Source organism: Pithys albifrons, chromosome 4 (genome assembly GCF_047495875.1).
Source record: "Pithys albifrons albifrons isolate INPA30051 chromosome 4, PitAlb_v1, whole genome shotgun sequence".
Lineage (NCBI taxonomy): Eukaryota > Metazoa > Chordata > Aves > Passeriformes > Thamnophilidae > Pithys > Pithys albifrons.
In genome coordinates this window covers 4,866,093-4,893,470 of record NC_092461.1, presented here as the reverse complement: position 1 = coordinate 4,893,470, position 27,378 = coordinate 4,866,093, and the positions used below count along the sequence as shown (strand labels likewise).

The following is a 27,378-nucleotide window of genomic DNA, read 5'->3' as shown; positions in this document are numbered from 1 at the left end:
TCACAATATTAAAGTGGCATTTTCTTTAGGTGCAATTTTCATAACAAAATATTTGACCTTTTGGTACAACTGTTTTAGATTAAATTGTTTTCCAGGAAATTAATATAGCCTATATATTATGACACATTAAGTCAACAACAGGAATTTAAATTTTAATATCCATTACAAAAGTCTACAAATCCATTTCTTTTTTTACAATGCCTAAAGGAATCATGAACAGCTTTACATCTTTAAAGAACATACTCTGTTTATACTTTAAAATGGCAAGTTTAATGTAACTATTAAGTCTAAAGCATCTATTCTAAATGCAATTGTTAACTGAAGTAGCCTAGTTCAACATCCTAAAAAAGTTTACTGTACATTGCAAAGTCCTTTGCACAATATTATTATAAAACTTACCCTAAAAGCTGAAGAAAGTACTGAATGAGCTTATAAATAGTGACATGCTGAATTATTAAAGTTTGTGTTTTCAGATACCTAAGTTGGCCTTTAAGATCTAAACCAGAAAGTAATATTTTTGAAGAACAGCCCCATATCCTCCCTCATATAGGTTATTCAACATCTGTAGTTTAAGTTTGATCACCCAATAAAGATATGTAGAAACAGGAGTTCATTGATAACTTATGCATTTTTTGCTAATTTACCCTTAAAATGACTGACAGACTGCAGTGATTCAGCCTCCTCAAAAGGTCACTATGACACTCCCTTGACAGGACAGAGAAAAATCTGTACAGATCTTTGACCAGAAATGGCATGAAGTTAATTTTAACAGCAGACTTTAATTGTTAGGCTTCACTTCACAGCTTGGCGAGGTAAGTCTAGCACTCAGTACTTGTTTAGCTGTTTTCCAATAGTCTTACATCTTTTTATAGCCACATGCCAGCCAAGACTTTCCTTATGTAGTATCTAGAAGTGTATTGCATATGCCCCACTACAGCGGTTTTAAATTCTCATTGCTACTTACATATTTGCACCTTACAGACCCTGAGTAATTCTTAGTTAAAAGTGAGTTCTGAAATCCTTGTAGCAGAGTGTGGTATTCTTCACAAAGCTGGAGCTGTGCTTTCACCATCATCTTCTTGCTAAGGAACTAGCCTAACACCTGCAAGTCTGGTGCTGTTCTGCTCCAGCCCTGCTTCCAGCTGCCTTTGTGCTTCAAGCATATCCCAACAGCAGATGTTGCACTGCATGAACAACCATAAGTTGTGTTTATAAGCATAGGGACAGGAGATCCATCTACAGAAAAATGTTGAGTGAATCTACTACTCAGTAGCTTTGGCAATATGTCTTATGCAATACTTCATTACATCCTACTTTATAGCTAGTATTTTACATGGTATTATGTGTGTATTATGCAGGTAATAGAACACAAGGTCTTTTTTTCTCCTTTACTATTGCATAGTCTTAAGAAAAGTTAGAGCAGATAGGCATTTCAGGTTTCCAAGTGCAGGAGAACCAAACACAGCAGACAAAATATCTGTCCAGGATGGTATTTCCTATCTGTTTCCTCCATATTTTGCCACCCAGTCTGTTATTCCATGTACTCGCTGAATTGTTGGTGAGTGACTTAACAGACTCATGTTTTTTGCTGGTGAACTGAAAGTAGGACCTGCTAATGGAGCACGAGCTGCTTTGGTTTTCCAGGAATAATCTGAAAGGAACAAGAACTCAGAATTAATGATGACTAAAAAGGTATTTTACTTCTTCACAGAAAAAAGAATAAGAGCTTAAAGATTACTTATGGTACTCAAGGATGCCAGTGTAGCCGGGTGCTTTGGTCTCCTACATGTCATAAAACAACCTGAGTTGGAAGAGGCACGAAAGGATCATCAAGTCCAGCTCCTGACCCTGCCCAGGACAACTGCATTAATCACACTATGGGCCTGAGACCATGCTGTTTATGCTTGTTTTCAGAGAAGGTTAATATTTCCTATTGTTTGTGTGTCTTTATTAATCCTTACCTGCTGGATACTTGTTTTTATTGTAGGCTGGCATTCCCTATCTTTCATCAGCAAGTATGATTCCAGCCTGCACTAGCTTGGCATTTCCTGGGTCCTAGCATTTCCCTCAGAAAAAACAATCTTTTATACTACATTAAATTATTTAAATTATGGCATTAAAAGATGTAACAGAACAAATTAAGAGAGAAATACAATTGAGAGCATAAACTTATTTCAGTTAGGATAATACAAAGCAAAGGGTCACCAAAAATGTTAAGGTTCAAACATTGACAGCTAGGAGATAAAACCTGCCATTTGTTTCATCCTTATCTCTCTTCCCAAGCAAGTCTGCAGAGTTTAGGCTAAATATGAGGGGTTTAAGCAATAGGATTCTTGCTCTTCTCCACAACGTGGAAGAGTCTTAATTGACTTCCATCTGCCAGCTTTTCTGACTTTTACTACACATTTTCCATTTCTAATTACAGATTAACAGTGAATTTATTTCCCTTTGGAACATCATATGTAATTCCTTTTCTCTTGCACTATTCACAGCAGTCTAGAGACAGTTGCAGATTTTGTCCTCCTGTGAACTTCTTGATCCACACACTGTGACAAATCAAAACTCTCGCTGTTGTGTTCCAGCAGTGAGTTGATAAGATAATGAAGTGCAGCTCCAGCCTTCCCTGGTGGGCTTCTGAGCAGCTCAGACACAGAATATGCACACAGCTAAGCATATTTAATATATGCATGCCATCTCCTTCCTCTCTGCTTGTCACTTGCAAGTTCCTAAGGACAGGTAGCTCCAAAGAGCATGTCACCAAAAAGACATTATTATCAGATTGGTGTGCCATAGGCTCTTCAATTAAACAATCCACCATTAGTTTAGGGTCTTGTTGTTTCCTCTGAAGTAACTAGAGAAGTGTGCTGCTGGGTTTGGACTGCAGCTCTAAATCTGGGACTCACAAACCAGTTTCCCCTGCATCCTGAGCACTTCTGTTTATCCTCTCTGAATCAGAAACATATCAACAAAGAAGGTGCTCCTACTGTCATCCATACTCTAGAGGATCCAGGGTAAAAGTGACATTCAGAACAGATTTCATGTTGTTTTTACCAGATGAATGAAGTCCAGTCTAAATGACCATTTACTATAGAGTTGTGGAGTTAGGTATTTTTACAATTCTGCTTAGCCCATCACCACCAATGAACAGTGGTTTAGCAAATGGTCCAAACTTTCTTGAATTGTAAAAGGTTTGCTCCTTTTGTAATTATTTTCCCTTTTACCAAACAAGTATTAGTAGCAATAGTGTCTCTAGCTATCAGGGCTGCCTTTGGACAACTACACTCAGTTCACTTATGTTAAGAAAAATTTATGCCCTACAATTTTTTTGTAAGACTTGAGGAAAACCTTACTAAGGCCTAATAAATCTCTTAGGAAGCATGGAAAACTAACATTTCTCTTTGGCTTGATTATGTAGGTTAAGAGGGTATTTCTTACCTGATACAGGTGCACCAAGAGGTGCCAGCTGTATCCGTTGTCCAGCTGATCCAACTTCTTTTTTATGGAAAGAAGGGTTGTATATTCCTGATGGGTTGTAACCAGCACTACTTACAAAGCCAGGATTTCCTGTTGACATAATAGAGTTTTAGAATTTTCACCTGCATTCAGAAAACCTTGCCTGCTTTTTGTAGTCACTTCAAAATATATTTGCAGTATCCGAGGGTACTGAGTGTTCTTTAAAAACTCCCTAGTGCAGATCTCTTGCTAAAAAGTGTATATTCATTCTTTGCTTTGTGTATTAGTTGTACCCTTTACAGCAGGAATAATGACAATAGAACAGGATGAGCATTTAATTAGTACTTTCATTAAACTTAAGACCACATAGATAGGTTTACATCAAGTTTTAGAGAAAAGGTAGTTGCTTACCTTTTGCTTACAGCTGCTTGCTTTACTGGAAGCTGGTTTAAGCACTTTAGTATTTGAAAACTAGCACTCAGCCCTGCTCTTATGCTCAACATGTTTGGCCTAAATCTGTCTAAAAGATTGGAACCCAACTTCTTTTGTGGGAAGTGGTGCACCACTTGAAGTTGACTGCCAGTTCCATAGCTTAAGGCCTGCTATAAAGGTCAGACCCAACTACCTCTTTGTTTAACTCTGGTTATAATATTATGCCTACTTTTGGCCCAGATCTTTCTTTTAAAGCAGTGCTGCCCTGGAAAGGTGGACACAACCAGTCTCATTTGGAAGCTGAGAAGCATTGTGCACGTACACACAAAATTAGTAATGACATTAGTGTCCAGTGGCAGAGGGATCTGTTACAGTACTTGGAATTCCTGCTCCAAGAAAATTTCTTACCTTCTTCATGTCTGTCATCACTTGGGACAGTGTTAAGACTATGCTGGCACCACGTCCAGAGAGAAATGCTTTTCTCTAGGTACCCCTTCAGTAGTATTAAATTTGTGAAGTGCAAGGCCATACACAGTAGTTTATTTTAACCTTTATCAAGTGTGAGCATATTCATCATAGTTTCAGTGGTAGCTGCAGTAAAACATGCAGTATCTGCTTTGACAGTTTTTGTCTCCTAATTCTCTGGCCTTTGTGCAATCCCATAATGTTCCTCTTTACACAAACAGTCCCAGTCCTCTGTGATTATTTCAGAGCTCAGAGCATTGGATCTATAAGCTGCAAAAATGGTCATCTACAACCCCCAAAAGGTATCCTCAGCTAATTACAGCTTCACTGGGTTGTTGCAAACCTCCCTGTTCAGGAGCACTAACAAAAAGCTTTCAGTTAACTCAGTTTTGTCACTTCTGTCAGTTCTGCAAATAGTTGGGTCTCCATGTAGCTTTCCTCTGTTCACTTGATGCCAGTTTCTAGAGTAAAGAATGATGCAACAATACAACTGGTGAAAAATACAACTTTAATGAAGTATTCCAGTCAATTTTAACTTTCTTGTAGTGTCTAAGTCATTCTTCCTTTGCAGGAATTTGCCTGAAAAAAAAAGCAACCACAGTTTTAGTGGTTCATTCACCTGCCTGTGGACATACACACACATTCTCTTATTCCCCAATATCTAACTCCTGAGAGAAGCTCATAGCTCTGAAAGCCAAATAGCATTCCTTAAAATTCTGAGGTCTGAAAATAAGAACATGACACCCCTTAATTAATACCACCTCAAAAAGACTACTTCTGCCTGCTTCTTTTCTCCAGCTCAGCAAAGCTGCCTAGCTGTCAAAAATTACTCAGCCATGTTTTTGGATCTCCTTACCTCTTAATGTCCTATGTCCTTTATGAACTCTTCTGCAGGAAATGAAAAAGTGCAGCCAGGATGAACAGTCTGGGTGAAACAGGGAGGTCTGGAGGTGGGTCTTTCGTTGGATGAAAACAAGGGAAAGAGGAAAAAAAGTTCAATATAAAATAACGGAATAGCTACAGATTAAAATACATCCTATTTGAAACAGTTCCTTACCTCTGAACATGCTGATCAAAAGAAGAGGTTCTTGCTATAGAAGTATTCATCCATCAGGCATCCAGGAGGTACAGGCAACCACTCACTGCCATAATGATGTCCACAAGTGTAAAGGAGGCCCAGGCCATATTCCCTTTCTCAAGCAACACATACCTGATTCTTCATAAGGCATAAGGTCATTGAATTGTTTGAGGTGGGGAGTGAGTTAAAAAAAAAAACCCTATATGGGCTGTACACACCAGAGGGGCAAAGAACTGGGGGAGAGGTGAAACATTCCAGCAGCTTCACAATGCTCAGAGCCAACAGTGTATTTAGACCCAAACGAGGTTCCTTAGAATCCTGAGTTTTCCACCCTTTTACACTAAGGTAAGTCCATCAAAATCTGTTTAACCATAGCACTGTAAGATCAGTGTAACAGGTAGAGAATCCAAATGCAAGGAATGGCACAAGTCCCAAGGGCTGTCATGAGCTTCAGGGGAGATGCATCTGCTGCTTTAGGAGCACAGCAACAATGCAGTGAACTGCTGTGGGATTATAATTAAGGTAATAAAATACTCTGTCTTTTAAAGCACAGTAAGCTCCAAGAATCCAGAAGTAGTCACAATGAAAAGAGCAAGGTTTGACAAAACAGATTATAATGGAATTAGTAAATGGAAGTCTGATCAACAGGAACCTGCAGTGTAATATTTTTCCAGGAAACTGTAAAACATAAACAGGAAATGTACAAAGAACCAGGCTATAATTGCTATAAATTACCTTTTGGATCCTCTAATTTTTCATTCAATCTTTCTTTGCATGATAGCTTTTCAATAGGTATAATTAAGTTCTCATCTGTAGGCAAAGAAGATGAAAGGAAGAAAAAGATGGAAAGACAGAACTTTAGAAACAGGATAAGAAGAACCTGTTTAGGTGATGTCAAAGAACTGAGGTGGGAAAAAAGCCAAGCAAGAATGAACATCTGATGTGTTTGTAACTATAGTGTCTTGTTCTTGTTAAGCAGGAAATATTACTCTTAAGAAGTTACTTTATTAGGTCCTTTCTAATAATGGAATAAAAATATGATTTACCAACTTCAATCACATTCCAGTCACACAAATACATAAATCATAAGTTTAAACACTTGGTCAAATCTGTGAAGTTGACTGATCATAAACTTAATATTCTTCATAATTAAAGCATTTGTAAATACTTGCTCTTATTTTACCTTGGAGCAATGTCATGGATGATGAAAAAAAAGAGCACTTAAATAAACTATAGATAGTTATTTAAACACAACAGTGTCAACTTTCAGTTTGTCAATATGAAAAAGGAAATCATATATAATTGACATGTGTTGTCTTTCCATGATCCAGCTATCCTGGTTTCATGTGTGTCTGCCTTAAATATTGGTGTCTCCCCAGTATATGAAACATCACATGCAATTTAAACTACTAATGGAAATGACAGCAGGTATTTTCAAACATAAAAAATCCTAAGTTTTAGCATTTTTCTTCTTTAAATTTTTGGTAGTAACACAAAAGCAAGATTTCTACCATTAGCATTCACATTGATTTTATTTTCAGTGCAGTTCAGTGGGTAGATGTCTAGCTTACTGATAAATACTTTTGGAAGCAGCTCTTTGCCTTTTTGTGCCTGATTCCCTTGCAAGATTATTTTAGGAACATATTACTTAATTCTAAGGCACCTGGATACTGTATTTCAGAAAACAAAACTGTACACACAATGATTGATTTTAAAAGCCTCTTCTGTTCCATCAGAAATTCTGGTAGGTGCTGTTATTTTTCCACTTTCTAAAATCTTGCACATTAATTAAAATGAATAACTCCAGCTCACCTAACTTTCAGAAGGGAAAATCAGGTTTGTTGACACTGCAGAATGGCTACTGAAGTTCTGCTAAAAAGGGGTGCACCATCTTCATCTAAACAAAACTAATCTTAATTTTCACTCCACAAAATGCTGATAAGAGTGTACTTCACAAAACATACTACCAAAAGGAACTTCCCTGAGAGTTCCTGAAAAAAGGGGACTTTTCCTCCAGCAAAGTATTTAGGACAGGGCAAGTAAACTGAGAGAAGGTTAAGTTTAGAATATTAGGCAGCATTTTTATTCAGTGAGCACACCACATCACTCACTGCTTTGTTTTCATAGGTGAACTGATCCTTGATGATGCTCCATGGCACACTGAGCAGGCAGTAAGAGGTGAAACTATTTGCTTAAATACAGGGCATAATGGTCTAAGAGGATTATGGACAGAATTGATCTTGACAGAACTTTATAAACAGTGGCTGGTCTATACCTTCTTAATGTTCTGAAAGAAAAATACAGTTTTACGTATGAAAAAGTTGTTAAGAGTCATTTGTTAAAATGAGGGGGAAAAAAAGAGTCTAGAAGCTAAGATTGATCACAGAAGTTAAACCAGATGGTTGTAACTAAATTATGATGAGATATAATGTGACCATTTTTAATTACCTGTAGTATTTCTGCTGAAATTCAGTCCTCCTCCAGTATGTGCCAGTGATTTAGAAAACACCTGGTTGCTCCAGGTTCCCTGTGATCCTTCTTTATTGACTGCTGCCAAAGAAACACTCTTTGGGTTTACACCTTGGAAAACAAATGATGCAAAGTAGTATAAATATCAATTTTCAACCCATGAAAAATGGACATTTTTAGAACAGTGAACCAAGAGTGAATTGTTTGTGCTGTAATGTGAACACCATTTATGTAAATTAACAATGTCCTTTGATTAGGTTATATTTTTAAACCAAGCCATGAAAACTAGTGACACTGATTTAAGAAAAATTCTCTTCATGCTTTCAAGAGAACTTTTAAAAGTCTTTTTAGTACAGTTACATGGTTTCTATAAAGCCATAATCTCATTATTGATATTTTAGTCCCTCAAAAAATTAACACACATTAAAAAAACCTATCAAAATTAGGGTTTCCAGACTATTCTTTAAGGGTTAAATTAAAAAGTAGGACAAAGAGGTTCTTGTTACTTCACATGTCAGGAGCATTACCAGAGTAAATGAGATTATACCACATGAAAACAGCTCCCAGATCAACTGGTTACAGAACTAAAGTAATATTTATAATTAACAAATGTGCTCCTTGGAACTATTATTGTCATAGAATCATAGAATCATAGAATCGATTGGGTTGGAAAAGACCTCCAAGATCATCGAGTCCAACCCTTGGTCCAACTCTAGTCCTATCACTATGGTTCCTGATGAAGAGAATATATGTAGTTTCTTTAGTCCTCAGATACACTTGCCTGTAGGTCAAAGAGGATATATTGCTAGGAATCCAAGAGATGTTGGACTTATATCACTGAGGAGTTTTTATGTTACTGGTCATAAGAGGTCCTGTGAACTTTTATGGTGTACAAGCAGTGTTGAGCTCCTGATATGTTTACATAGCCCTGAACTTCTGCATCAATTGTGATCAGATACATTCTGGCAAAGGCATTTAGTCCAAAACTTGAAAATTTAGCCTGGTTAAAAATCTCCAGTGAGAAATCTAAAGTTTAAGTGTACTGTATGTAGATTGTGCACAGCTTGTATTTTCTATAGGAATTAACTTTTAACCTTACCAGGTAGATATCTTGATTGTCTTAGATAGTATTGTTTTGCTGATGTATTTGACCTTCCAGAGTCATTTCTCATCAGAACCTTATTTTCCCCTCCTGGCTGGATACAGTATGAAGCTTTTGGTTCTGGCACACTGAAAAAATAAAAATTTTCAAACAATGTGACCAACACCTCCAGCTCAGAATATCACAAACTGACCTTAGCCTTAGCAATTCTCTTCACTTATCCTACTTATCCATCAGCACAGTCTATTTCTAAAAAATAACAGCCAAATCTAATACCTCATGAGCATCTGACCTGGGATTTGAAGTAAGTGTATCCAACACTATGGAATAAAAGCAAATGTGGATAACTGGTAGAACACAGTACCACTTAACTGACAAAGGAAATGATGTTAGTATGTGTGATTTTAGTGAAACAGTTTCTTAATGACACAACAAACACCTAAAGCATATAGTGTCTGAAAACAAATTTGATGCTGTTTGGATATTACTGGTGCCATATCAACACCACACCCAAAGCTGGTCTGCTGATACAGCTTTTGGCATTCTTGCAGAATTTTGGTGACTTAAATTTTAGCAGATTTGTCTTAATCTATAAATCTAATGGACACCGTTTACTAAAATAAAACATGACTTTATAATAGTAGGACCTACCTAAAAATAAATTCCTTGTTTTTCTTTTCTTTTAACAGTGCAATGCTAGGCTTCTTTGAACATGACATTCCAAATTCAGGATCATCCAAGTCATCCCAGCTATCCATAGCCTTTACCAAAGTCTGACCCCATCGTCTTCTGCAGCTTTTAGGACCTAGTGCAACATTCAGAGGGCCACTAGCTGCTTGTTTCTATTTTGAATAAAATAATAAAAAAAGAGCTTTAATTCCATCTAAAATTTTATATTTTGTATCTAGTTTACTTTCTAACTACTGCTTAAGGACTTTGAGGGAATTTTTCTCATTATGTTGTGCCTGTTTTGGTCATAGTCTCAGAATGACTTTAAGTACAAACCATAATAATGCCAGCATGTATTTTGTTTGTAGTTCTTTTAAACTGTCATCCTTAAGTTGCTCAAATCTACCTGAAGTAGTGAGGTTAACATTCTATTAGCAGATCCAGTTAAGTGCTCAGCCTCTACTACTGGGATCTTGCTGAACTCATGCTCTAAACAGTGGTAGATGAACCATTAAGAAAGAGAGTACAGTGGTGCAGAACACTGCTGTGGCCCCAAAGTAAACATAGCAATAAAAGAAGCTTGTCAGGTCTTTCTTTAACATTCTCTTCCAATGAAATTACTAAATTTTAAAACTATCCTTCCATCTGACTACTGTCTGCTTTCCAGTAGTTTCTGAGTACCTCTTATTTTTAACATGCTTTATATTGCAGCTCAGTGAGTACAAGCCAAAAGCGAAATGAAGATTACAAACCAAAGTTTACTATTCATCTTACAAGAAATCCTAATTGTTAAATTCTCACAAGGTTAGGAACCTTCTTGGGTATTTTCCTGCATGAGGCAAGTGAAATTCTCCCACTTCTCTATTGTCTACTGACAGTATTTTTGTGAATTGTTTTTGAAATAAGCCATAGCTGTTATAACTACATTTCTGCATAAACATGTCAGTAAGGGCAATTATAAATGAACACACATTGTTGTTACAAGCAATCTTTTCTTCTGACTGGCTGTAAAATTCTAATAAGTGGCCTGTTATATCCTCAATTAGCCCCTAGTTATCTCATTGTATTTCCTCTAATAAAATGTATGACAATTTACAAGGGATCACCTGGTTGAATATACCAAAAACTGTTAATAAAAACATCTAAGTAGTTATTGAAGACAACTTACAGGCGATGAATTCTTATTGATAATTGGAAAAAATGGTTGTGCCTGTGGCTGCTGCTGCTTTGGGACTTGCTGGGTAGCTGTGTTTTGAGGCAACTGAATTTGCTGGAGAGGCTGGTGGTTAACCTTTGGCAGGGGCTGTGGCTGTGTTTTGTCAGGTAAATCAGGTGAAGACAGAGGTTCTGGCTTGGATATTGCTTCCAGTTTAGGAAAAACTGGCTTTGGCTCTGTTGGCTGAACAGGTTTAATAGGAGTCTGCTTCTCCAGATACTGTGGAGGAGGTCCTAAAATTTGGCCAACTTGAAAGTAAGGATACTTCAAAGCCTAGAGAAGAAGATAAAACATATTAATTTTACTTCAAAAAGTTGACTCTGGTGACATCAGCAAGTATCTAAGCAGGTTCCTGAAACATTTGAGCAAGCTTTACAGCACAGATGCAGGATGGATGCATAATGACATCTATGTAAACACTGTGTCTGTATTTCAAACTCTTTCCATCATAGAACTTAGTAAGACTGATTCTCTTGTACACATTACAGCAGTCATATCCATTCTTCCCCTCCTTTATTGCTAGGTTTTGTGGATTCTGTCTTTTGAGGTGTGTTTTACATTCAACAGCATTCTGTATTCATGCAGTAACAAATTTCAGTTTTAAAACAAATAGTCTCCACTACCTTCACCACCTGTTTTATGTTTCCACTGCTGACTATGCTTTGGCAACTCAAGTTGCAGCCTAGGGGGTTTTAATTAAAACAAAACAACAAAAACAAAAACCAAACACGAAAACCTCAACCAACCAACAAAACACAACCCTCCCCCAAACCCAAACAAAAATCCCCAAACAAACAAACAAAAACCAACCAAACAGCAGCAAAACCCACAAAACAAACCCAAAAACACAGACGTGAGATCATTGCCGTGGATGAGTTTTCCAATTACAGGATGTTAATGAGCAAAGTTTTCCCCTCATTTTTCTCATCACCAGCTCTCCCTGCTTTTGTTTTGTTTTAAAATACATTCACTGTACTTGCTGTGAGTTCATGGTGTTTATTAGAAAATTACAGTGTCTGTCTTAAGGCAGATCTTTATTTCATCCTTTTCCTCTGACCTTTTCATATCCACAGCTAAATGCAGAGCATGGACATAGCTTAGTAGCACACCTTCTATGTTAAAACAGCACATTCTGCAACTCTTCCTGGGTAGGATCCTACTCTTTGTTAGTTCTCAAAGAGATGTTTTGCCTCAGCTGCACTCAAGAATTGCTGCCTTTGTACACATTACCATGTATATGCATTAAACTCTTCCTTTTGACTGTGCATTACACCACTGCTGCAGCTGTGTCCTTGATAACTCACTTGTGTAAAAGCTTTTATAAAGCACCACGGTATTTTCTGTGGAGATACATGGTATTGGACTACAGATAGATCTCAGTGACTGTACAATAGATATGCTTTATAAAGTGGATAGAAATGGCTGCTGTATTTGGTACCATCTGCTTAACAACTTCTGAATCACTTACATTACATCCACCCAGGAAAATTTGCAGTATGTCCCTTCTTTCCCAATTGTATTCCTCTTTCATACCTTCTAAATAGGATTGCATTAGGTATGAATATAACTAAGTATGTAACCACTTTTGGTACTTAAAATAGTTTTTTTTAAATTAACTTGGAGAAAAACTGTGACCTTTGTGACCTATTGGGGTGCTCTTCACAAAGTTTTTCCTTATCACTTAGTACAGTCTACACTTCATCTCCAAGTAAAAATAATCTTTAGCTCTTCCATACTGCATCCCATCTTGCAGTTAGTTTTCAATACCCTCCCTTGCACAGATGGGGGAGGAAAACAAAGGTAGCACAAGTGACATATAGACACAACTGAGGAAACTTGCAGCTCAGCTTTTTCTCTATCCCTTATGCAAAGAGTTTTAAAAATGCTAATACAGAAGGCAACACTGCAGAAATAACTGAAGCATTTATGATGTCTGCTGAGCCAGGTTTAGAACTTTCTCTCCTCACCACTCAGTCTCATTCCCACCAAAGTGTTCAAAGTGAGGAGAGGTTTCTGTGGCCATCAGTATTATGACAATCAATTGGTTTTTTGTATCTACATTTTTTTAACAATGCAAAAAAATTCTTATACTTCATTATTCCCGTGCTCAGACCTGACTTGCTGTGGGTCTCTTCTTTGGATTCCAGTTCAGCATATCACTCATAAGCTGTATTGCTTCATTGCTTGCATTTGGGATGAGAGTTTTCAGGCTTATAGGGACACATTGTGGGAAACGGAAATTCATGGCAGAGGCAAGGAGGTATCCTTCTGGCCACTCACTCTGTTCCAAAGGAAAGAAAAGTGAGTACCAATAAAGAACAAAGACTATGAATCTCTGAGGAATTAGATCAAAATTAATGCAGCTGGAGTCATGCATGGTCTGCATGGCTCCTTCCTATACAGCTGGAAACAGGCATTCCTATTATCCATTACAATTATTACCACACTAGTGAATGCAACATCAGCTTCTGGCAGACCTTCTCAAGCTCTCCTGTAGGTACAGATGGAACTGTCATGACTACCTTACTTGGACACATTCTATCTGAAGGACAAGAGAGTACATCATAGATACCAAGAAGGACCATTTCTTCCCTCTACAACAGCCTTTTTACACATTAGAAGACATATTTCTTCTCCTTTCTTTCAGGCCTCCTTTGTATAGGCTAAAGAAACCCAAACAACTCCTGGGTCTATGCTTTTCAAGTTTTATTTCTTCTCTAGACTCAGATTTTTCTCTCTTGAAAAGGCAAACTTTAAAATGGATATAATATAGCAAGAGAAACAGAAAGATTCATTCATATGTCAACAGGCAATACTCCTTTATATACAGATTGGTACAGTATTTGTCTTTATGGCAACAAAATACTGTTGACATGCAATACACTACATATCTCCTATTGCCTCTTCTACAGATGTGTTTGCTAGATAGTTATCCACAGATATTTATGTAGCTGATTATTCCTGCCTAAGTACAGCACTCTACACATTACTGGAGAAATTTCTTTAAAGCTACATCTCTAATTTTATTTAAAAAAAAAACCCCTCTGAATTCTGATCTTGTTTTCTAACATTCTCAGTCCTTCTCAGCCTGCTATCTACCAGCTTAAGAAGTAAAATCTATTTCATCAGAAGGCCTTCAATGCAATTTCAAAAATTTCATCAGGCCCAGAACCACTCATGAGTTCTACTCAATCCATCTTTCATTCTGAATGAGAACCAGGGAAGTTTACTCTCTGAATAAGGCTTGAAAAACAGGTATGCACTTGTGCAGGTTGTATGTAAATATGGTGATGAGAAAGCTGTGAGGGACAGCATCAGAAATCTTACTGAAGACAAGCATATTAGTGCTTTTCCTCTACCTACTAACCATATTACATTGCTACAGGGAAAGTTGGATTGATTTGATAGAATTTAGTCTTAAGATACCATGTTAGCTATTACTCATCTTTTCATGTACAACAGTTTACTTTGTTAGCACAGTCCATGGTAAGCAAAGAACTCAAATATAATTATAAACCACATCTGGTTAAAATAAGTCTCAAGACTTCAGGTGACTTCCTATTCCACCTCAGAGAACAGTTTGTTCCTTTCAATTAATGCAGAAACTCTTTCCTCCTCCACTGCACTGCCCTCCCTTATTGGATTTGGTGACATTCTGTCTGCTAGAAGTAGTGATAAAGGAACAGTTTAGAATGAAGTACCAAGAGCTGCATGTTAACCTGGTGAAATACAGGGATAGGGTGAAAAGTACAAGAGCAAAAATGAAAAATACATTTCTCTTTATTAAAAAAAAATTGAAATTATTTAAAATGCTATTGGCAACCTTCAGTTTCATTCATTTCTCCTATTCAGATTATCATCAGCTTTTTCATTAAATCCACATATTACAAGTGCACCATCACTGCCAGTATTTGAATGGTGCAATTTAATTATAAAATAAAACAAAATAGTTGCCTGTCACTATTTAAAACACCCAAATTCACAGAAGTTATTAGTACAGTATTATGGACTTAAACACAGGAAGGCAAACTGGAATGAAGATGGGTTCTGTGCATAATTCCTGTAATTCCTTATCACGGGATAACAGAATAAATGAAAATTCCTGTCTGAAAAGACACTATTTGTAAAACTATTGTAGTATCAGACTATTAAAACAGCTACTTATGGTTTTTTTCAGAATGCAGAACAGTACTTCACTTGTAACAACTGCATTGTTTGTTGTGATAATTCCTATCATAATATTTAAGTACTCCTCTTACACAGCGATCTCCCTGAAAAAAGCCTTAGCACTGTGGTGAGGAGAGAAAATTCCCAAGTCTTCCCAGTAGATGACAGGAGCACAAAGGAACTAATTACAGCTTCCTCATCCTACAGGGCTGACTTACATTTGTTTTCCAATATAAATAGCTTTAAATAACTAAATTAATAATTAAACAATGTTCTCTGGCTTTCATCAGAGAACAAGGCTACACATAATGGTATGATATAGGACAGATGCTAATACACAAAAAGGACTAACATTACATGCCATAATGGAAGCTTAAACAAAACACAGTTGGTAAAACCTTAAGCCTGCAGGGAACTTACTAAAACAACAATTTAATATGTATTTTCTGAAATTTAGACAACATTGAATGTTTTGTAAAAATCTGGGGTTTTTTAATGCAATTGTGTGGGTTTTTTTAAGTCTTACCTTCTTGGGAGTCCCCAGTACTTGGCAAATTTTGAAGATTTCATCTACTTCACTTGTGCCTGGGAAAAGAGGTCTTAGTGTGTATAATTCAGCCATTATGCTGCCAACTGCCCACATATCAATAGGAGAGCTATAGATTGATGATCTCAACAAAACTTCAGGAGCACGGTACCTATGAGGATGGAGAGCAATAATAGATAAATTAAAAGAGTATTAGAAAGGTAATTTGTTAAGCTAATGCATCAAATTCTTAAAATACTTACCACCTGGTAGAAACATAATCTGTGTAAGGTGGCTGAGATCTTAGTTCTCTCGCCAAACCAAAATCTGCTATTTTCACCAGTTCTGGTCCAATACAGAGAAGGTTTTCAGGCTTCATATCTCTATGAAAAAATCCTGTAGAGGTCCAGACAGAAAAGAATGGCAAAACATCATGTAATCACTTCTTAAGCAGCAACTTCTAATAGAATAATCCAATATTTACTTTGGGATGTTTTAGAAGAATATAGTCTTTTCTTGTATTTCTTTTATTTTTTTAATATAAATTCAACACACAAGAATTGTAACCCCCCACAACAAGTGCACACCTTTTCCCTCCAGTGATTATCACACCGAGTGTTCTTAAATTAACAATGTGAACAGTCACGAGCACACTAAGGAAAATGAATTGGCTATTGCAGCAATATCAAATAACAAACCAATTTCAGAATGAAATCTTTTGCAAAAACTACAACTGCTTTGTCAGTTTTGGACAATGGAAAATTGGTCATCTGACACATTTAGTCAATTCATAAAATTCCTTCCATGATTTTTAACTAGTTATCATTGTGACAACAACTAGGACATATAGCCATATAAAATATATCTAAATTCTGCTCAGGAATTCTAATATTAGTAATGCAGGCACATCAAATTTCTTCAGTGCTTATTGTTGGCTTGAGCACATCTATACCTGGGCAGTGGTTAAATCACTAAGCAAATCAATTCTGCTAATTAATTGGAACACACAATTTGCTATATTACACATTGAATGTTTTGAAATTCCCTTGCTAGAATACACCATTCAATTTCTGCATGCACAAATTGAAAAGCATTGTAAGAAATCAGCTAAAATTACTACAATGAAATGTAAATATTCAAATTTATCATGCCTCTCATTCCCAAACACTTATGGTCAAATCAAAATATTAATATTGTACCCTAAAATTTGAAGTTTTTCTTAAAATCTAACCTTTTATTTCATGGAAAAACGGGGAAGGAAAGGAGGATACTAACAATCAGAGAACAGTATATGATCTTGATCAGAAAGACAAGAAAATGGCAATTCCTGGGTATTTGATAAAACTGAACAGAACTAATTATTTATTTGAATTCATCAACAGGCCTCATCAGGGTACATGAAAGCCAAACAGACTTCACTGGGAACATCGTTTCTTATTTAGTTTTCAGCTAATTAAGAGTTTTGCAAACGTTGTGAAACGTTCTATTGTTGTGAACACACCACACCTCTTATTAGACTGTGCCTGTAATTCCTAGAAACATCCCATCTATTACAATATTTAAATCCAGGTTGTATTTGACAAGGAGACTGTTTGAAATTCTTAACGGAGAAGTTATTTTAGCGGTTTTTTATATGTAGGATATCAGAGTATTGCAACACAAGAGTATTGATGTATCAATGCTCTTTGGTTAGATCTTCTTGAGGAAGAAGTGTTTGGTATAACACAGAATACAAGTTTATTTAGTTTGTTTATACACCTGGTAACTAAGGTAGAAAGAAGTACTGAACACTGCATGAGCAACATCCAAAACATTCAGTGCTTTACATAAGAAAGAGGAACATCTAATTACAGGAAAACAAATTGTAACCTAAGGCATGGTATACAACTGCACCACGCTTGAAACAGATAAAAATATTTTATTAGAGATAATTAATAACCTTTGCTAAATATTTTTATTCATTTTATTTCTGTGCATGATCTTTCCTCAAGAAGTGCAACACAGTTGAACTCTAGAAAGAAACCTACCGTGTTTGTGGATAAAAGCCAGCCCTTGTAATATCTGATACATCATGTTTCTGATGACTGACTCAGGGAACAACTTGTTTCTGTGAAGAAACAGAGTAACAACTACACATAATTAGGACAAATAATGTATCTTCAAAACCCACCTGTTTCTTGGTTTTGCATGACATCTCATAAACAGATGAAACCATACCCATCAAAAATAAGACATTCAACCAGCTGTCACTTAAAAACTCTACCAGGCCTTAATTTCAGTCACTGTAAGTGCTGCAGAGGAACTTCTCTGCTGAGAGGTTCATGGTCCTGTCTCTCTGGTTGGCCAGCAGTGTGCTCACCAGGTGCACATGGAAGGCACAGTGATGCAACAAGGCAGACACCACCCAAAGCAGCACTCGGGTGAGTGTGCTACCCAGTGCTACCCTCCAGGAACCCTGATGAGTGTAGAGCTGCTCAGCTGCAGAGTAACACTGTGCTAATATCACCAGCAGCTATCCCAGGATGCCAGCCCAAGAGATTGGCACATCAGGAGTTAACGGGCATGACAAAGTCTGAAGGAAACACATGTTAGAGGCAAAAGAATTCAGCAAAGAAAAACGTTATTGCAAAGGCAGGTCCTATTCCAAAGTCCACCTTTCATGTCTTGCTATGTACTGTTTGTCCAAGATTGCAACATCAGAGTTAGCCTATACATAGGTTGGTTTTACAAGCACATGACCATCCCACCTGAAGCCAAACCCATGAGGAAAAGCAGAACAAACAGTGTTTATCCAGTCCTTCACATATTAAAGTGAAGGCTATTGAAAAAAAAAAAAATTGGAATTTCTCTCATGCGTCTACACAAAGGCATGTAAACTATCGTGTTAATAACTGATCAAACTTCTTTCCAAAGGCATTACAATATGCAATATTGTAACATAGAGCAATGCAGAATTCTGCCCTCAGAAAAGCAGGTGTAGCAACTCCTGTTCACATCAATAGGGCTGCAAGAAGAGCCAAAAGTAGAGATTCTAATGTGCTCTTCAAGGTAATATGAGAATCATTAAATAAAACATGATAGCACATGTTCTGTGAAAAAAGACATACCTATCCTTCATTAACTGATAGAGATTTTCCTTCATGTATTCAAATACAAAGTAAAGGTGGTCATTTTCTCGTATGACTTCTTTCAATTTTATTACATTGGCATGGTTTAGCTTCTTCAGAGACTGTAACAGAGCAAAATATGGTTTCAGATAACTCCCCAGTGACCTCGATTCCTTATCAGAACTAAGTTTTTAACATGTAAGTTTCTAGCACAGAATCCACAAAACACGTTCATCTGATACCCCCTTATTAATCTTGTACTGCTGCTTCAATGAACAACAACACAGCAGTTTAATTTCAAAATAAAAGCAACGACTGTATTAATAGTAGTTTAAACCTATTTCTAGGGATTACATCACAGCTGGAGTGAAGATTAGCACAAAAACCTAATTCCCTACAATGAAAGACAGATCTGAAGCTGTAACAGCTCTTGCTCACTGAACTGAATAAATAAACCCTGCATGTATTTTTTTTTATTTTTTGCATGAAACTTTCATGAACTAGGATTTTTTTATAGATGTATTTTTTGATATATTGATCATGTGAAATCTGCAGTAAGTTAAATTTAAACTCCTTTGTTAGGGAGTTTTTTATATACAGAAAATCAGACACCCAAAACAACGAATTACTTGGAATTTTGGCCCAGGATTTCAAGTGTTATTCTATTACTTGGCTAGACAAAACTCTATATATTATGCTATTTATTAATGCCCCAAACACAGGATATAAGGAATGGATATACACCTAGAAATCTGCAAGTAAAATGAAATAGCAGGATGGCAATGGTAAACCACAGAAATACACACATAGATGTTCTCTCAAAGACAAGAGGCTTTGCTGTGAGACATGGCCACCCCTTGAGAATAGTGGGGTATTCCACAAGGCAGCAGGACCTCTAGAAGTGCCAACAGGCCATGGTTTTGGGAAATCTGTCACCATTTAGAGAATTCAGTTTGGCCTTATGCTTGGCCATTGTAGATGTCCTTTTCATTCATGCAAGCCTAAACAGACACTTATTTTAAAACATGGTACATTCACCATTTTACCTTGACTTCTCTCAAATTCATACATTCATCCCATGAATAGAACTTTCTTTTCATTCTGAAATACAAGTCCAACATAAACCATTTTCAGTGAATGCTACAGAATGCTCTTATAATAAGAAAACCTAAACATATTATTTTCCAAGTGTAGTATTACCTGTATTCTGAACTCAGTTTAAAACATTCTAGTATACCCATCAGCAATATAATGAAAAACAAACTCAACACTTAGAATTGCTAGAAATTTGCAGTGATTAATCATCAAATATGGCAACATATTTTTAGAACAGTGCAGCCAGAGACCATGTTACTCCAAAGCATAAGAGATACAAAAAGCCCTTTGTAGTATTTGAATTGGGCTCTTAATAATAAGAGAAGCCACAATGACACTGTATATAAACATGGAAAATCATGTCCTTATGCACATTCTAGGAAAACAAGTAACTTATATTTTTTAAATCTGTAAAGTATCTGCACTGCTTACCACTACAATTAAGCATCTGACTTGACCAGTCATTTTACAAATCTGTTCCAAGGTAATAATTTAAAAAAATCATTTTTTCAAGCCATACTATACATATATATGCTTCTAAACTAATTGTTATATATAACAGTGTAATACATTTATGAGCATAGATCCAGATGTGAATATTTCACGTTGCTCAGATCTTGGGACAGGGTTGTGAATGTCATTGCTGTGTTTCTGTAAAGGTTCTAGTACCTAAAGCAAAGAGATTTAAACCCAGAATTTTAATTTAAAAGTATCTTTAACCAAAACTGTTCCATCTCAAATCCCAAACATAAAAATCACATGAAGTAATTCCAAATCCTGTAAGCATGAAAATGAAAAATATTTCCCACAAAATGTTGCTTCTTTTGCTAAAAATAAAGGAAAATAATCAACTGGAGATTTTTTCTTTAGCTTAGATTAATATTATTAACTTCAGTAACAGTACTAGCAAGATATGGAGAAACCTGAAATTCCCAGAAATTCTTAAAGAAAAGGTCAGTCAATTATATTAGAATTAACTTAGTGCAGTAAATCCATAAATGACAGAAAAGAGTCTCATCAACACACATTTTCTGGTATTTCAACTTACGCTTTATATCCAAGCAATATTCTCCAGGAATTTCAAGGGGAACTTCCCCACTCCTCTAGTACAATTTGTTGTTTTGCAATCATCTTTTAAGGCAAGTATGACAAAGCTCATGATTACAAACAACACAACTTCATTAGATCCAAGGAGACAGCCTTTATTTACCTGACCAGATTGTTGTTGTTATTTATCGCTGTAGCAACACATGAAACTTAATGCAGGGGGTGGGTGGGAAGGTATTTTAAATCTACCAATTAAGATTGGTATTCTTACAATTCATACAAATAAACTCCTTAATTAATCAACCACACATTCAGTTTTGCTTCTCCTTTGGTGTCAGCCTAACAACATTCTTAGATGGAAGCATGTTCAAACTGAACAAAAGCAGCATGTAATTTTAAAAGCCAAGATAAATCAGTAACTTAAACTGATGTATCCCTCTATTAATCTGAAGTGTGACCCACAAACATATTTTTATACACCTTAAATAAAAAAAAAATTTTTGTTAAATCCCTCTTAAAAAGGGACATTTTTTTCTATCCTACACAAATGAAAGACAACAATAAAGTTAAAAGTGAAAAGCTTTAGGATTTTGCAAGTATACCTTTACTGAGTTGAGATGGTACATACCTTTTGATAGCCACAAGTTCTCCTGACTCGTTGCTCTTCCCCATCAACACACTGCCATAGGTGCCATCACCCAGTTGTTTCATAATTGTGTAACGGTTCATTTCTTTTAAGACTCAGGTAGCCAAAAGCTTGTGAAATTCTAAATGTCTTCTGCTTTACTGAAGGATTCTATGCTCTTTGATTTGCTTAAGAGAAATCTTCTTCCAGACTGCTTTATGTGGGTGAATGCTTCTCATAACAGAGCAGGATATTCACTGTTCTCCCCCAAACTACAGTTACTTTGAGATCCAGATATGAAGTGTAAGAGCCACAAGAACATGGTCATTCTCACAGAGATCCTTAAAAAAAAAAAAAAGGAAACTGTAATTTTCCTGTATTTTAGGAAAGAGATACTTTACTCTTTGTATCAAACAATTTCAAAATACCCCTCCAGATCTGTAGATGTTCTTTAAATAGAACATTTAAATGTAACTAATTCCTTTAAATCCTTCAGACCACAGAAGATGCCTGAGAAGCAGAGACTGGAGATTTGAGATTACTGTCATAATTCCCTAGAATGAGGGAAGTGTGTTTAAAGCTGTGATATTCTGATGGAACTCCTTACTCTGAATTTGCAGACAGTGGTAGCTTCCTGACCTGTAACAAAGGCACAGTTGAAGATTTGGATAACATAAGAACCAAAATTTTGCACAGGGTGCCATGGTAAACCCAGGTCTCAACACTGTGTTTTGGATTGAGAGTGAAAGCAGGATTTCTATGATTAAAAAGCTAGGAAGGGAGGTGAAGCAGCAAGATAACCACTGCATTCTTCATCAAGGTAAATTGAATTGTTCTAAGTGTACTTGGATATCTTGCTCTGAAGTTTCCCCAGTTCTCAGGCACAGTAATGGCTGAAGAGTTAAGTTTATTCTTCAGTTTTACAAGGCTTCCAGAGAGAAGTATAGAGTTCGTATGCTTTAGTAAGAAAGACTAAATCTGAGTTGTCATTTGGAAAAGAATTCACATTGAACAATGCTGAATCACCCCTTTTGAATATATGTAAATCTTAATTTGAACCTGAACTTGAATCTGAACCCCAGCTTTCATTATACACAACACTGTCCATCACAAACGCTTCAGATCAAGGGCAGTTGCCAGAGCTCCTATGCACAAATCCTAATTCTAACCTTAGAACTGGCTGCTCTCTAGACATAATCCTAAAAACTGGTGTTAAGGCACTTGGCAAACTCACAATAGTCATCCACTCACTTCTGCAGGTCTAGGAAAAATCAACAACCTACCCCTGTACCATTTACTCACCGTAACCCAAATGCTGATACACCAACAAACCACTGAATGCTAATCAAGTAACAGCATTATCTCTACCTTTTGCCTTTGCTGTCTGAAAATACAAAATAAAGCTCAAATCCATGGAACACACTCTCAGCCTACCTTTACAGGAGATGCAGAATTCAGCATGCAACTCTGTGCTCCTTATCCTTATGTCAGAATTAGCTACAGGCTGGCCTGTCCAAACAGATTAAGGAACTCAAAATCAGCTGATGTCAAGCCTCAGGCTTGAGATTTACAGGCCTGGCAAAATCCAAGAGTAAAACTGGTCTCTCAGGACTGTGAACAATGCAATCTTAAGGAGACTCCCCTGCTGTGTAAAGGAAACATCTGCCTGTCAAGATGCCAGTAACAAGTGACCTAGTGGATGTCTCAATTTATAATTTTTGCATCACTTTGGCACTGAAAACTATACAGAAGTTTTTATCCACACTCCTCTACACCTCCCCTCCAAAGCCAATGCTATAGTAAAATATGATTTTACTATAATAGCATATTCTGAAACAAAGCTGAAAAGCAGATTTAACAAAAAGTAACAGTCAGAGACATCTCAAATCATGACTGGATTTTAAATTGGACTTTCATATAATTAAGACAATTGGGTTTTTTTCTCAGAGTTCAGCTTTATATCTTAGTCTCTCAAATGCCTGTACACACTCTAGTCTTTAATACCTTTAATACCATTAATACCATTTCTTCAACGAGGCTACTTTTTGGCTCCAGTAATAAGCAGATGATCAAATGTTTGCTCCAAGTGAAGATACATTCTACATGTATATCTTGCAAGCTGTTAATTATTAGTTCTATGTATATATTAAAACCCCAAACCAACACAGAGACTTTCTGAAGGTATTCTTATACCCATTTTAAAACACAGCATTACATTTAAAGCACCAGCAATGATAAACTGTGAATGCATTTTGTGTATAGTAATACATAGGCATATAACATTAAGTAAAGTTAAATGTAACAAGTTTTGGATGCCTGTGTTTATTTCAACAAATATCATTGTACATTTTTAAGGCATGGTTTTGGAGGGGATTTCATGATATCCACCAAAGATGCTTGAACTCCTAAAGTTATATAAAAAACCCAAAGAATTTGCATGTATTTCATGTTCAACCTTTTGGTCTCTAACAAAGTGAACCAAAAAACACAAGATGGAAACCTCTGTATTTGCAATAAACAGACCAAGATCTAGACACAAACTTCAAGTTTTGACCTTTAAGTCCTCTAATTTTGGGGCCTAAATCCTATCAGTTTTCCAAGTAATTTTCTTTGGAGTATATATTAAACTCACGCTTTTAAAATTATTCCTTTTATCTAATTCTAATATTTGGCATGTGCCCTTGAAACAACATCATATAAAGTGGTTTATTCCCTCCAAAAGTTCTGTGTAATATAACACATCACAGACACAATTGTGCATTTCCTCTGTTCTGTAATATATTTTATTGCCTTATTCCTTTTCTGCTGTATATTGCAATTTTTAATGCATGAAGACAATCAGATAAAGTACAAAAAAGGCAACACATTCCTTCAATAATCAAAGGAAAGTGCCAAATTTACTCTATGGAAATGCATGAAACAAGGTGTGAAAACTATGTACCCTGGTAACAATGTCTATGTACTGTCATACCTACCACCACACCAATGCACACTGACTCCACTAATGACTCTCATTAAAGAGTTATCTTGGCACTTACAGTTTACAAAAAAAAAAAAAAAAAGCAAACAATGGAATTCTTATAGTGAGACATCATCAAATGAAAACTAGCCAAATGCTGGGGGAAAAAAAGTGACTCCAGGCACCACACTTGACTCTAAGCTCTTCTCCAGCTTTTAAGAGAATTCATCCTTCTTACACAAATATCTGAAAAAAACGAGAGGCTTCTTTGGACACTAAACAGTCAATTTTACAGCCATGTTATGGCACACAGTAGTCTGTAAGAAATTTTGGAGGGTGACAGAGGTTTGCTGACCAAGAACTACAGCTGCAAGACTTAGCACCACTGACCACCAAAATTAGAATAAATAAGGCTGCCAAGTGCTTGCATTTATCAGCCTGATCTCATATCAGTGTGAGAGGCTTTTTTCACTTTTACTGGAGCTTTAGAGCACAATGAGTTAGAACCTAAATGCTCTAGAGAATCACATTTCACTACAACAGACTTTTGCATACTTTGTACCACATGTACCCAGCTCAGGTGTGATTTGTTTTCTCAGTGGTCTCTCTATATTTCCTTTTTGAAATCTGCATGTCAGTTTTCTCTTTTGTACCCACCTGGGGAAAGTAAGGGCTCAGACTACCTTTTCTGGTTAACACAAGCCTCTGAAGTAGCCTTTCCCCCTCTAATGGTTATGTGCTATCATTTCCTCAGTGATATGAAGTTCTGAAATGTAAAATTGTCAGAATACTCAGCTACCAAACTGGAAAGAGAAATCCTACCCTAGACAACAGCTTGTTTTATACTCTTAATGACATACTGTGCATAATCTCGTCATGTAGGATTAAAGAAGGATTAAAGCAAGGGACAAATAGAGGACAAAACACAATAGCTTGACAGAATTTATAATTTGTGTAAATTTAGAGAATCTGAACAAATAGTAACTAAGTTAAGCCAAATTTCACTTTTACTATATTAATGGTGTTTTAAGCATTTAGCAACAATTTAGATGTCTGAATTACATTTGAAAATTTAATGAACAACAGCAAATCACCTGCATTTCTTCTGGATAATGCATTACCAAGTACTTCACATTTGCATGCTAAACAGACTACCCTAAAATAAACAGAAACTAGGACATGGGACTTATACAACAAAGACCTCCCACACAGATAAGTAAAACACCCACAACCCAATTTCACCAACCTGCTTACAATAACTCCTGAAATCACCAAAATTGTTCGCAGGGCACAGTATTGTTCTTAGTGATCAAAACTGGCAGTACTACACAGTACAGAACATATGCTGATACAAATTTCAAAAGTAAAAAAACCTTCCAACCCCAGCCACAAACCAACAATTTGTTGCTGCAAGGACCTTCCTGGTAGTGACTGTATATTACTAAAGCTGACAGTAATCAGATCCCATGGCAGGGGGATCCAGTTCTTGAGATTAACTGCAAATCCATTAATCAAAAGACCAGCAGTTATTTAAAAACATGATTCTCAGCTGCAAGAAAGAAGTCAGTAGCATCGACAGTAAATACTTGTACTTTTAAATAGACCACCTTAAATAAAAGTCTAATAGATTGTTTCAATTGTTTGCATTAGGCCTTTAGTATGGGGCATGTAAAAAAGGAAGAACTTGAGTTTGCTGTATTTTCCCATGTTTTCTTCCAAATCAGCTTTGGCTTCAAACCAAAACAATTCACACCACCTTTCTCAGGATGTTTGATCCATGCCAGCACGGCTACCTCCTCCCACTCCCATGAAATATTTTCTGGATGCAGCAAGTAGTACAGCAGGTTTTGGTACAGCAATGGTGTCAGTGCTGCTGGACCTTGAGGTCTCCAGCCTTGCACATTGTCCAGAAGGAACATGAACTACTCATCTTTCAGCATCTCCACACCACTGTAAGTTTCAATAAATCACAGAATCACAGAATTGTTAGTGTTGGACTGGACCTCTGGGGATCATCCAGTCCAAGCCCCCTGCCAAGGCGGGGTCACCTGGAGCAGGTGACACAGGAATGCATCCAGGTGGGTTTGGAATGTCTCCAGAGAGGAGACTCCATGACTTCCATTGGCAGCCACCCTGTGCTCTGCCATGCTCAGTGTAAAGAAGTTCTTCTTCATGTTGAGGTGGAACTTCTTGTGCTTTAGTTTATGGCCATTGCTTCTCATCCTGTTGCTGAGCACCACCATAAAGAGTCTGGCACCATCCCCTTAGCACCCATCTTTGAGATATTTATATGCATTGACGAGGTCCCCTCTCACTCTTGAGAATGGAAACAAATGCCTGTTTCCACTTTAGCTTCACCTGTTGACACTCAATTACCTCCCAAGAGTGTGCAGGCACCTTCCTTAACACTTGCTCAGTGGTCCTCGCACTCACTCGGGCTGTGAAACTCAGCACCACCCAGCCTGCAAGTTTCTCCAAAAATAAAACTTCACCTCCTGTCATTAACCCTGGACATCTGAGGCATCAAGGCCAGGACCTGACCCACTGAAGGCAAGGCAGGCAGCATCCCTGTCTCCATAGGAGCACTGTGTCCTCTACCCCCATCACTACAGCAGGGCAGCTCCCTGCACACACCAGTTAAACCCACTCGCCACTGGCGCAGCCCAAACCAGCCTGGGCGCCGGGAGCATCCGTCCTCTCCAGTAATGGATGACAGACCCAGGGATGGATAACAGACCCCCGGGCTGTTCCCGCTGCAGCCTAATCCAGAACCTCCTTGATCCTGGGAGCATCCCAGGACAGCCCAGCCCCCGGGAGCGAGGCGACCCACTGCGGGTGTCACCACCCTCCGCGCCGCCCCGATCGCGGCCACCACTCACCGCGGCGCTGCGGGCGGTCCCCGTCGAGGTCCCTCCACCTCCCCCGGCCCGGCCGCTCGGCCCCGTCTCCGGGGCGGTCCCCGCCGAGC

General features: G+C 37.2%; 1 protein-coding gene across 5 annotated transcripts; it reads right to left on the bottom strand.

The window, feature by feature from the left end:
- Nucleotides 1-27,378, bottom strand: MAK (male germ cell associated kinase). Of its 5 annotated transcripts, none has more exons than XM_071553263.1 (15): nt 27,290-27,378; nt 21,455-21,792; nt 19,731-19,785; nt 18,685-18,806; nt 17,605-17,684; nt 15,841-15,973; nt 15,578-15,749; nt 12,998-13,165; nt 10,837-11,157; nt 9,651-9,841; nt 8,997-9,127; nt 7,877-8,008; nt 6,164-6,238; nt 3,436-3,564; nt 1-1,651 (listed from the first exon to the last, which is right to left on the bottom strand). In XM_071553263.1, exons 2-15 carry the CDS (start codon nt 21,553-21,555, stop codon nt 1,497-1,499), a joined length of 1,965 nt encoding a protein of 654 aa, XP_071409364.1. In that variant the 5' UTR covers nt 21,556-21,792; nt 27,290-27,378; the 3' UTR covers nt 1-1,496. The 5 variants fall into 5 exon arrangements, 4 of the variants coding, with proteins under 4 accessions (XP_071409364.1, XP_071409365.1, XP_071409367.1 ...); XM_071553264.1 differs by having other exon boundaries at nt 7,877-7,978; XM_071553266.1 differs by lacking the exon at nt 6,164-6,238.